The 12,714-nt window shown below is 34.5% G+C and overlaps 1 protein-coding gene across 1 annotated transcript; it reads right to left on the bottom strand.

Annotated features, from left to right (window-relative positions):
• Positions 1-6,220: 6,220 nt before the first annotated feature.
• LOC124637069 (mortality factor 4-like protein 1) lies at positions 6,221-9,944 on the bottom strand. Its single transcript, XM_047173390.1, has 6 exons — positions 9,795-9,944; positions 9,568-9,685; positions 9,343-9,455; positions 8,820-8,924; positions 8,257-8,347; positions 6,221-6,837 (listed from the first exon to the last, which is right to left on the bottom strand). Exons 1-6 carry the CDS (start codon positions 9,820-9,822, stop codon positions 6,264-6,266), a joined length of 1,029 nt encoding a protein of 342 aa, XP_047029346.1. The 5' UTR covers positions 9,823-9,944; the 3' UTR covers positions 6,221-6,263.
• Between the last annotated feature and the right edge of the window lie 2,770 nt (positions 9,945-12,714).

The following is a 12,714-nucleotide window of genomic DNA, read 5'->3' as shown; positions in this document are numbered from 1 at the left end:
AAAGCTACAATTTTTTCCTCTAATGTGAAACGCCGGCCTTTTTTTTCCTTTTTGTGCTCCCTGAACTGCAGCAAAGTTAAAATTTTTGATGTGCTAGACATTTTGTCTAGAGTTTCTAAAAATTGAGGGTTTGTAGTAATATTTTGCAGGGCCTTGATCTTGATTGCCTGCTTTTTAACCTTGCTACGGCATTTGCTGAGTTTCACACCAACTTGCAGCATTTTCTGATACAGAGCACGCTCAGTTTTCGTAACAGCAACCTGTTTTACCGCCTTCTTACTAACACATTTAACTTTGCGATGCACTGAAAAAATAATAAGAATCATATGAATAAAAATTGCAGAATTTAAGAGTACATATGAGTGAGATAGCATCAAAGCTAGTTGTGTGTGAAAGTATCCCATGATTGAAATATGTATTAAATCTATAAATCAGTACCTAGTTAATAAACCATGATAGTGAGTGTAACAAGCAAACTCAGCTTTGAAGTTATTAAGTTTGATTACAATTGTGTTGCTTACCAAGATCTTTCACCACCTCAACATTTTCTTCTTCACTATGAGGCTGTCTATCACTGTGTACAGACTGAGATTCTGAAGTGACAGGATCTGAAAGGTCATTAACATATTTGGTAAGAAATGTGTGCCTATTATATACAAACCAATTAAGCTGATGATCATTACCATCATCATGAATGTAGCAGTTCATATTGAGTAACCATTATTTGAATCATATTGAATTAATTAAAGCCAGCCCACTACTAGACAAAGTTACTTTTTCTTTTATATAGTTTATAATATCAACTAGCGACCCGCCCCGGCTTCGCACGGGATAACAGTATTTCCCCAGTATTTAATGTATGTTATTATACATAAAAACCTTCCTCTTGAATCACTCTACCTATTACAAAAAACCGCATCAAAATCCGTTGCGTAGTTTTAAAGATTTGAGCGTTCATAGGGACATACAACATGACACATGACAGAAAAAGCGACTTTGTTTTATACTATGTAGTGATAAGGATGTTAACATTTTAGGACTTATGCATATGACATATAAATGTAATTTAACAAACTGTATTTCATCAATCACTCTTGTCTTAAGGGATAGGTTTATAGAGAGGCTAGTTTACTTTAATTGTTTGCAAAATTATAACTCAGGAACAACAAAAATAATTCAATTTAAGATGATTTTAAGGTAAATTAGCACATTTATCGAGAGAGGCTACATTTTATCCGGGCGCATGAAGGAGTTCCAGGACAGAATATGTGTAAAATAATTGCTGATTAAATGCTTGTATGTAGGATCACTCACCAAGATTCTCTTTCATTTGTACATCTTCAATTGAACCTTGTGAGTGTATATGTAGATGCGCAGGTTCTGTAAATAATAATATTCAGTGATTAGTATATGTTATTATTACATCATTTATTGCTAGTGTCTATCTATCAATTACACTATATGCTGTCCGCATGGGTGCCGCATATTATGCACAAATATGTTGACATTATTGAAAAGAAACAAGTATTAAACAAAACAAAGTAATACAAAAGTAAATTATTTCAGACATGGTAATGGTTTTTTGTATGCCTAAGTGAGAGTAGTAGAAATCATAATTGACATGTACCTTGAAAACTAGACGTTATGGATACCACATATTATGTTTGGAACATTTGATCTATGATTCATTACCTATTCATTCAGTCAAGAGGGTACCAAAATTGTGTAATGCAGTGCTATTTAAGTATTACAACAAATTAAAAATAGCAAAGGATTTTTGGTAAATGTGACATTCAAGTTACTCAATTTCAGCCTAATTTGTAGGAATAAATGATCTTTGAAATAACTTCACTCAAAAATGGCTGGACCGATTTGGTTGAAATTTGGTATGTAGATAGGTGATACCCTGGATTAAGACATAGGCCACTTTTTATCAATACACCATGCGGACGAAGCCGCAAGTGGAAGCTAGTACATACGTAATGTAAATGTATGTATGTATGTATAAAAATGAATTGCTTGTTTATATGTATATGATAAAATATACCTTTTGATGTAGACGGTCCTGAAATCTGAAGAGGTCTTAGTGCTCTTTTTTCAATGCTGAATTTCGAGCAAGATAATCCTGTAAACAACGATAAAATAATATGAATTATAAATATAGTAAATTTTGAAATGTAATATAGAAACTCTTGTATGACATACTGCGTACATACAGAAATTGTGGCTCCAAAGAAATCTCTATTCAGATGTTTTAGACTTACTGCAGCTTTTCATTTTGTGATTTGGAAAGTTTACTTTAAACTCAAATAACATGACTGTTTATTTCTTTCTAACATCAACTCTAGAAATTTGAGACTTAGGTACTCTTTAAGGTAAACAGGTACCTTAATTTGGGTATTTTACTAAAACTAACCTGGCATGTTTTTTGTAGGTACAGCTCCTTTGGCAAGTCGGTTATTCCGGCACCAATATTTTGGTTCGAAATGATCATTACAGACGCGGCGGTATTTGAAAATATGGTTATTTTCAAGTTGCAAAATGTCACCACCAATATGAAAGACCCATGTATTAAATAGCTGCCTATCCTTATCTGGATTAGGGAATTTATGTAAATACCCCGTAGTGTCTGAAAAAAAGGGTAACAAGTTAGAATTCAGTGGAGTCGTGACAAAATGACGACTATTTGTTTTAAGGATGTTGATAAATGCTTACCTAAGCCATTTGTACATCCGGGAACACAACACTTTCTATTAGACATGATAAATATTAATTATCACAAAACGGGTCAACGAGTCCTATCTCAAGCACAAAATTCACAAGATTTCGATCACCTCAAGCACAAAATCGACACGGCCGAAGGAGCAGAGGCTCAACTTAACGGAGTTAGGTGGATAAAGCACTAATAGGGATAAAAATCTGGAAAAACAAACAAGACACCGAAAAGCACTTCAGCGCAAACCGGCAGCCAAATTTTAATTTGTTTGATTGACAATTTTTGCATAATGTTGCATGTAGAAAATGGATTTAATGTTGCCAGTAGAAAATAAATTCTTGAATTTTATTTTATTTCTGGCTAATTGATAATAAACATTAAATTTTAGTAATTGCTTCAATATGCAACTCAAAATTTTTATTATTTATTTTTTTATTTTAGCTGAAAAAAAAGATAGGGTAAGAGTAGAACCAATAAAAGATGTGATAGCGCCCTCTTACACACCTAAGCATAACTACTACGCAATCGCGCATCATCGTCATTACAAATAACGCCATCTATATTTCAGTTTCTTTAATATCTTACATTATAATACTACCAAATTAAAATGACACTTCCATGTAAGGACCTCAATGTATTTACTGTCTCACTTCATTTTGCAGACCTATAATGATACGTTTTCTCGTTTGCCACTATTAAGATTGTCACCCCTGGTGCTAAGCTTGGGACCTTCTAGTGATTTTAAAAATCTTCCACTGTTAGATGGCCTATTTATCGAGGAATCCTCGACGAGGATAGCTGTAGGCTCGCTTTACCCCGGTGCGTGGAGTAAAAGCTGGCGGAAACTATATCTCTAAACAATAGAGAGAGATTACAGAGACTTTTTCAGTGTATGAATAAAACGAAACGCTATCAACTTGCAAAACCCATGTCTTATATGTCTATGATCTCAGATGAAGATAAACATCCTACAAGCTCATAACATAGCGATTTGCGTACCTACATAGTGACGTTGTAAGTACACATATTATGTTTTCAATAGTATGTATCCACGTCGCCGATGTATTTTCAGCACAGCCTACACCCAGACCGGAATACATTCATAAATCTCACTTTGTTAGTGTTCAAAGTGAAATGGCAGTAAATACAAAACGGTAACGGGTTTGTTTTATAGCAGAACAATGACGTCTTTCACTCGGATTGGTTTGTTGCACATTGCAGGATATCTTACTTTAGGTATTGGAATAATTTAGGTACTCGTACAATTTTGTTTACTTCAACAAACACTGACCAAAATCTTTTGTCTTGCTAGTTAGCTTCTGTATTAGGACATGATCAAGCTGTCATTATTCCTCATTCTTGTAGAGAATTTACAAAAGGGCGGGGCGGGTTCTCTCCTTCACCCAAAGTAAAATTAGCACTAAAAATAAATATCAGTCTACCGGAATGGCTAGCAAACCTTATGAACCGTAACCGATATCGTTACCTACTTTATTGAATCAAGGCTCATCAGCCGAGAAAGCGATGCAACACATGTAACATACGACTATTTCGGTCCGCAGCCGTGCTCAGGCGCATGCCTGAAATAACTCGGTTTCATCATAACACACAATCGAAATGCCTACAGCTTTTTTATTTTCATCGGTTTAAAATGCGAGCTCGTAACGTTTTGTGAAGATTCTTGGACTAAATGGAATTTTGAAAGGGCACTTAAGTTTTAAAATATTAGAAGAAAGTTTAAGACGTAGTGGTATGGCATTATGTGCCCCCGAAGGCCCAAAAAATATTTTGGTAAAAAATCCATCAGTGGGGCCGCTGCTATTTGGGAAAATAACAATCTAAGACTTCAGACTCTTTATTCTCAGCCTGAAGTCTTAACGAGAAGTTGAGAAGAAAGACTCGTTATTGTATGCCATTGTATTTCGTTGATCGATACACATATCAGTCAATAAATAGCATAGAAACAACGCAACAAACATTGCACACGGTGCTGATTGAGTAGATGCCTATCATTCAGCCAACAGTTCCGGGTAGATGAAAAAGGCAAACAAACACAGATATAAAACGTCTATTATCATAAATAATTCATCCAGACCTTGGTACATTGCTGACAAAGTGCTATAAAAGTGCATTCGACAATGCATAATGTTGCAAGTGACAATTAATGGCTGGACGGTTGGCGCCGACCTCCGACCAGTGCGAACAAACCGGCTGTTTTCTACCATTTAAGGCACTCGCAGACCCTGATAAGGTTTTCACAAGTACCAAGTGTTAACGGCTGTCGGATTGCGTTTTAATCAAAATGTTTCATAATAAGTAGATACCTACAGAATGCAGACATTCGTGCGTAAAAGCACGTATTTTCGTCATTGAAAAAGGATAAAATACACTCATTTATTTTCGGTGTAAGCTGAATTAATTTTACAGAAACCTATTTTACAGTGCGATGCATCTTGAAAATCCATTGATTGCAGTCAGCAAATCTCAACATACAACTAATAAAGTAGGCAGCTCTTTACATAATCTTCGAAAAGATTATCAACATATCTGCACATAAATTGCTACAAATGCGGACAAGGCGCCTATTTAATTACCATTACGCACTTGTCATTCCCACTTACATAATCACACATAATACTTAGTTGAACATATCCTGCTTACTCAAGCATATTGTTGAGATCTCGTCGTTGCAACACTGCACACATTGTGCACGGCAGCCATATGTTCTAAAGCCTTGTAATGCTTTATAAAGTTAATTTAGTATTATTGTACTGTAATGGTCAGCTAGGCATGGCGCGTCGATCTGCCAATCATTATCCTTCTAGATGACTAATACCTATTTTCTGTACGTTTCTACCACAATCGAAATGTAAAATATTTTAACATTATCAAGCCTTTGTTATTAAGTCTACTAGGTTTATCACATTAAACTATCATCTTAACATTAATAAACACGTCGCCAGGACGAAATCACTATATTTTATAGTCGGATGAATTCTCATTCAAATAAACATTCCAAGTAAGGATTAAATACTTTTACAACTTCTCTCGAGCATAATTATCCGTAGGTACGACTAAATAATGGAAGTTATTGATATTATGTCAGTGTAAATGGTTACGATACAATCAAAAATAAATATATAAATGGCTACTGTGGTAAGACCGCAGCGGCCATGTTCGGTGCAGCGGAGATTTTCCCGCGCTGAGTCACTGCCAGCTACCGGTCTTGTATGGCATTGAAACGCAATTAAAACATAATATTTATAATGTAAACCAATATATTTATGTGTCGAATTTCCAATAAAACCTATAAATATTATTAAGGTTTAGTAAATTATTGATTTCATTATAAAGGTGAAGTTAAAATGTATGTTTGTACTTATCTGTTACTTAATTAAAATTTATATTTTTAATACATTTTAAATTTAATTATGTGGTAAATATACATTCGTAGTGCGTTCTGCACTACGAATGTATACGAAAGGTGAAGGAAAAAAACAAAGATAAAATTCAAAGTCATTTATTTAAATCATTAAAACTATATAATCTACTGAATTTTCCTATGATATTCAGGAGTCGCATTCCCATAATCTTGCAAATTAAACAATGTCGATCTATTAGTCACCATGTACTTCAAAAAGTCTTGTATATGCGTCAAAACATGCTGGAGAGATTTCTCGTCTAAGGCCGTGTAGGCTAACATAGGTCCCATTTTCGCGAACAACCTCAATAAATGTATGGAGCCGTATATTTGAGCCATTGGCGTGTCGGGATATTCTTGTAGTATCTCGCTGTACTGAGGTCGTTCAAACTTATAAAGGAGTTGGGACCCTAGAGTGGCATTGAAGTACTCTTTGATTCCTTCAGTGATGTCAAGTAAAACTGTCTCTTTAGCCTGGTTGTGAGATTTACTGGATTTCTTAAACGCTAGATAGTTGTCTACAATCTGTGAGACGGTCAACTTGGCTGGCAGTATGGCGAGTTTCTGTTGCCTTGTGATCACATCCCAGTCGTCGACCAGCCACACTTTCAGTTCTTCAGGGATTTTAATCTTAACTTCTACTTTTGCTAGGTATTGCTCTTCAGATTCGATTGATAGATCCAAACGGCCACGCTTTTTCCTGGAAAATTACACATTAGGACTTGAATAAAAATTGTCAGTAATATAGGAACATTAACTAAGATAATTTAGAATTAATTCAGAGATACCAACAAATAAAGTGGCAGGAATAATTTCTAAAAATGCTGGTATGGTTCTTTGTTTTAGTAAACATGCAAATCATGCACCTGCACACAAATGCATTAGCAAACAAAAAACGACCAATAAATAAGCATATAAAATAATTGAACAAAAAGAAATGAAAAATATTCAATATTCAAGGCTCCAAAATGAAAATTTGCAAAAACACAATAACTTTAAATGCATAGTGCATGTTAATAAGCAAGGAAAACATAAAGCAAGATGCAAGTCCATTAAACAAGTAGCACATATAGCAGACAACAGAAAGAAAGAATTAGTGTGGCCGCAAATATAAACAGTAAGGTTAATTTGAAAAGATGCAAGAAAGTTATAAAGTTTGGTCTGCTGACCAAAAGTCTAAAAACAAGCAAACAGAAAAGCATAAATGCAAATTATTGTTAAGAATGTTTCACCAAGTTGAAATAATAGACACAAGCAACGCCATCTTTTAGAAGTATTTCATAAACTTCATTCACATGTTATATTTACTAGATGTCGCTAGAATCACAATCCCACTCACTTCCCAACACCACAAGCACCAAAAAAAACAAAATATTATTTGTTCACTAATAAAAAAGGAAGACTGGAAGCCGACCCCAACATAGTTGGGAAAAAAGGCTTAGAGGATGAGCATGATGATAATAAAACAGGTAGAAATGCCTTCATATCAGTTCAACCAAATTATCATGATGATTGACAGGCAAAACATATTTTTCACAAGCACCATTAAACTACATACAGGAATGAATTTTAAACAGTGCACAAAAAAAAACTGGTGGTCCAGAATCATTAACAGAACATATCAGTAAAAATTTTTTTCATTCTTTTGTCTGCCCTAAAATCAGCTAAATATGGATACCAACTATTCTTACGCGCTTGGAGCAGTGCTCGCGTCAGTAAACCGGTTTCGCGTTGCCGCCGCGCCTACTATGACGACTGCGACCGTACAATCGGTTACAAAATAAACATCTTTCGCTGTCAATAACTTTTCTTCTTTGTACTTAAACACGACAAAATAAAAATATACGTATCTATACAACTTGAAACTCTAAAAATTGCGCACTGGATAAAATTCATTCCTGTATAACCAGCCGTGAAATTACCTTACATTAGTCAAATGTGTTATTTGAGAATAACTGTTGACAATGGTTATCGCTAAGGATAAATGGCGCAACGCACTGTAAGCATGATTTGTTATACAGTATTCATGATAGTTAAGTTGCAAATAAAAAAATAAAATAAACCAGTGTTAGTACTCATAATAGAACCGTATCATGCTTAACCATGTGTTAGAACTTACTTGGGCTGATCGGATCCTGAGTCAGCAGGGGTGTCCTTGCTCTGAGTCTTGGTAGCCTTCGCTGGTGCCGGAGTAGCTTCCACCTCTTTACCTAGAACAGTTTGTATGTTATGTTAGGAAAATACAGTTTTAATCCTTAAACTCCTGTATGCCTTTATTTTATAAGAAAATAGAAGATCAACTATTGTCTTGTCTTTATCTGAGCTCTGGCATACAACAGTACAAATGGTTAATTTGAAAAACAATTGATGAAATTACTTAATATATCATTGCATTCACTTTTATACTATATCTAGATGTGGGCCTAGCTAAAAATCACAAGAGGAGTGTGTCAGGCCCAATCGGAATTTATAGCATTACATACCCAGAGCCACATAGGCAAGTTAATCTTTTTTTTCCGTTTCAAATAAGAGGTTTTACTTCTCGGAGCTTATTTTTTTGTTAAGAATTCAGTATTAGATAGCTCATTTATAATGAAGGTTAAACATTTTCAATTACTTTCTTTGGGACACGGGTGAAACCACTGAAAGACAGTAATATCATTACTGTACTGTATAATTTACCTGCAGGCGTAGAAGCTCTGGATTCTTCTCTAGCCGGAGTGGCAGTAGCCGCCGCCGCTGCTGCTGCTGCTGCTGCCGTCTCTGACTTCCTACCTTTAGCAGGAGCTGGAAATCAAATAAACAGTATTGTGCTTACAATTAAATTACAAAAAATATCTTATTAACAGAATCTACGATTAAATGCCATACATTTTCTATCCAAATGTACTAAATGTTTATAATAAAATTCAGAAGTGAGTCAACCTCAATCAATACAAAAATAAAAACCATAGTATGTTAGAAAGTATGTTGGGCTTGTTACTAAAGACTAAATTATTTACTTATTAGTTTATTAAAGAGCAATTTCAGCAACAAGAGCCAACCTGGTTAGTGTTCAGATACCTAAAAAGACTTTCAAAATCCAGTTGTAGAGATATAAAGATTCATAGGTATAATTTGGAGCATTAATTTAGGCTAGTTTTGGTGTGAACTACCTCTCCTACTCAATTATGTAAATGGATCAACAAAGTACCACAAAACTCACTTTTTTTCGTCTTCGTGGGCTGCGCTGAGTGTGCTCTCTGGACCTCCTTCTGCCGCTGCACATTCGCCTCATTGTATTTCAGCACACGGCTTTCAGGAACCCACTCATCCCAACTGAAATTACATCATAGCATCTTTAGAACCAACAAGTTGCTATATTTGACAGATTTGAACTGCATGCACCAAAATCAATATTAAATTACCAAGAAAGACTTAGGTAACTCACTTTTTATTCCACCCGGCGTAATGTATGAGATATCTTACATGTTTATCCTTCGTCACAGAACTTTTGAGACATTTTGCCTCGTAAATCAGGGGTCCATGAAAACATAACACTTTTTCTCCTGAAATTGAAAGTTTAGTTACGTATATTGATAACACAACATAACTAAGACATCACAAGTTTTTTAATAGAAAATAGAAGCAAATTTTCGTAAATTACAAAATTCTTACCATCGGCAAACTTTAATTTCGGTGCCATGTTTATTTATTTACAGAAATTAGGAAAAATGGCTGCCCGTTGTCGAACCAAAGATAATGAAGAAAAGTTTGAAGTCTTTAGTCTATGGTACAATTTCAAAAATATTCAACCAAAGATTGCAGGTTTAACTGGATGGAGGCGCTATGTAGTTCTGTACAATCCAAATCTGTAAATCTGTATGTAATAATATCCTTTGAATTTGATTTGATTTGTATGAGGGATTTCAGTGAGAACTTCTATTTATTATCTTCCTATCTCTAGATGGCGCTGACCTTGGTACGTTACTGCAGGGAACGAACGGAGACGTCAGTACTTATACTCATCTCTATAGAACGGAGCGTCTCATCATATCTTACAACTTCATACAATTTTGAGGTCGTGTATCGAAGCGTTTTTGTCATCAACAATTAAAAAAAAGAAAATTGGGATGCAACAAATTTAGAACAAAATTTGTTGCATAATACACAGAGGCAAATCCGAGCCGAGAGGGATAGTTAGAACGGAGGCCGTTTGTCTCTTTCTAACACCTTGCCAGCATAAAAAAATGTTGTGATCAACAGTTTTGTCTTCCCAAAAAAACAATTGAATCACATATATTTTTATCTTATTTTAACAATTGTAAGTCAACAAATTAATAAAAATCGCATTAATTTATTATACGAATAAATTATTTATATAAATTATTATTCTTAAAACATAAACAACATATCTTTTTTTTCTAGCAGTAACCCTGAACATTCTTGGCGCGTAATCAGCATTTAAAATTTTGTTTATATTTTTTGTATTAAATCAATTTAAACTATTTAAATGGTGAAAAAGTGTTGCGTTTATACTTGTAAAAGTGAATCCTATGGTGGTTGCAATATATCGTTCCACAGGTTAGCTAATAATAACATTTTCGTAAACCAAACAACTAGGGTGCCCATGAATTCTTGTAATGAGTGAAAATATGGGTGATGGATTTTAAAACTGCTGTACTATTGTTATAGCTTCCCAAAAAATGAAGAAAGGCGACATAAATGGCTCAGCAGTCTATATATGAAGTAGAAATACAAAAAAAACAGTCTTCACTTCGAATGTTCCTGCTTTTATACTGCTAATTCCCACTAATTATTAAAAGCCTTTATAAGTATCTTAAGGTCACAAACTGCGTAAGTTAAAACTTCAATACCAATCTGCGTTTAATAATCTTAGCAAATTCGGATTTGTCTCACATAGCTTAATCTCATAGTCACGCTATTAGAAAGGGACAGACAGCCTCCGTACTAACTGTTTCACTCGGCTCGTTTTTAGGGTTTATATGCGCAGTCCTGTTTACTAATATTATGTCTATGAAAAGAAGTCAGTCTGATTATTATCCGAATGTCCCGAGAGATTTTGAAAACAATTTGTCTAGAAGTCTGACTTTCTTGAACCAAGCCACATAAAGGGCTCGGGTCAATGAGCATGTTGGCAAAGGCCCAGTAACTTAGTAGGTGCAACGTTGTCTATCATTTTGTTCGGAACTATTATTTTTTTTATTGAATATAATGAGGGCATTTCTTTTTTTTATTCTTTTCCTAACTGCTGGCTAGACTTCGCTGATCTTGGTACGTTACTGCAAGGAACAGAGCGTTCGTATTACCTATGGTTTTGAATTCGTATAACAAAATGTGTACATGTTATTTACCTATTATTAAAAAAGGTTGTGAACCTAGCACAGGATCTAGTCATTTATTCTCCATGTTGTGCACATAGGTACATCCTACACAACACCATCCCCATGCCAAAATTATTTCATCCATCCAATATTAGGGTGCTTACAAGGTAAGTTGAAACAGGTAAACAACCTGTTTCTTTATAAGTGAGTAAATAGGACTGTATTGAAATATTATACCTGCACTGATCGGTACCTACCCGTACAGGTTTGTCTGTACCGGAAACCTGTTTCTTTATGTAAGCACCCTTAGATGTGGCTGAAAAGCATAGACATAATATTAGTAAACAGGACTGCGCACATAAACCCAAAAAACGAGCCGGGTGAAACAGTTAGTACGGAGGCTGTCTGTACCTTTCTAATAGGGTGATTATGAGATTAAGCTATATGAGACAAATCCGAATTTGCTAGGATTATTAAATGCGGATTGGTATTGAAGTTTTAACTTACGCAGTTTGTGACCTTAAGATACTTATAAAGGCTTTTAATAATTAGCGGGAATTAGCAGTATAAAAGCAGGAACATTCGAAGTGAAGACTGTTTTTTTTGTATTTCTACTTCATATATATATATAGACTGCTGAGCCATTTATGTCGCCTTTCTTCATTTTTTGGGAAGCTATAACAATAGTACAACAGTTTTAAACTCCATCACCCATATTTTCACACATTACAAGAATTTATGGGCACCCTAGTTGTTTGGTTTACGAAAATGTTATTATTAGCTAACCTGTGGAACGATACATTGCAACCACCATAGGATTCACTTTTACAAGTATAAACGCAACACTTTTTCACCATTTAAATAGTTTAAATTGATTTAATACAAAAAATATAAACAAAATTTTAAATGCTGATTACGCGCCAAGAATGTTCAGGGTTACCGGGGAAAAAAAAAAAAACAAAATAAAAATTTATGTTGTTTATGTTTTAAGAATAATAACACTAGTTTACACGGTTTTTATATACCAGATGAAAGTTGTTGAATTTTATCTATCTATCTATAGGTACTCTAGGAAAAATATTTAAAACAATCTATCACATCCACATTTGGAATTATACTTAATTTAAACAACACGAGAAAACGGACCATAAACAACTAAAAATTATTAATTTTGGACTTCTTTTTGTAGGTTTCGGAATCGGTTTCTCTTAATATAGACCAGGAGTAGTCTCCCAACATATTTTCGTCCCAAT

The sequence above is a fragment of the Helicoverpa zea genome, chromosome 15, assembly GCF_022581195.2.
Source record: "Helicoverpa zea isolate HzStark_Cry1AcR chromosome 15, ilHelZeax1.1, whole genome shotgun sequence".
Taxonomy (NCBI): Eukaryota; Metazoa; Arthropoda; class Insecta; order Lepidoptera; family Noctuidae; genus Helicoverpa; species Helicoverpa zea.
This window is presented reverse-complemented; position numbering and strand designations above follow the sequence as displayed.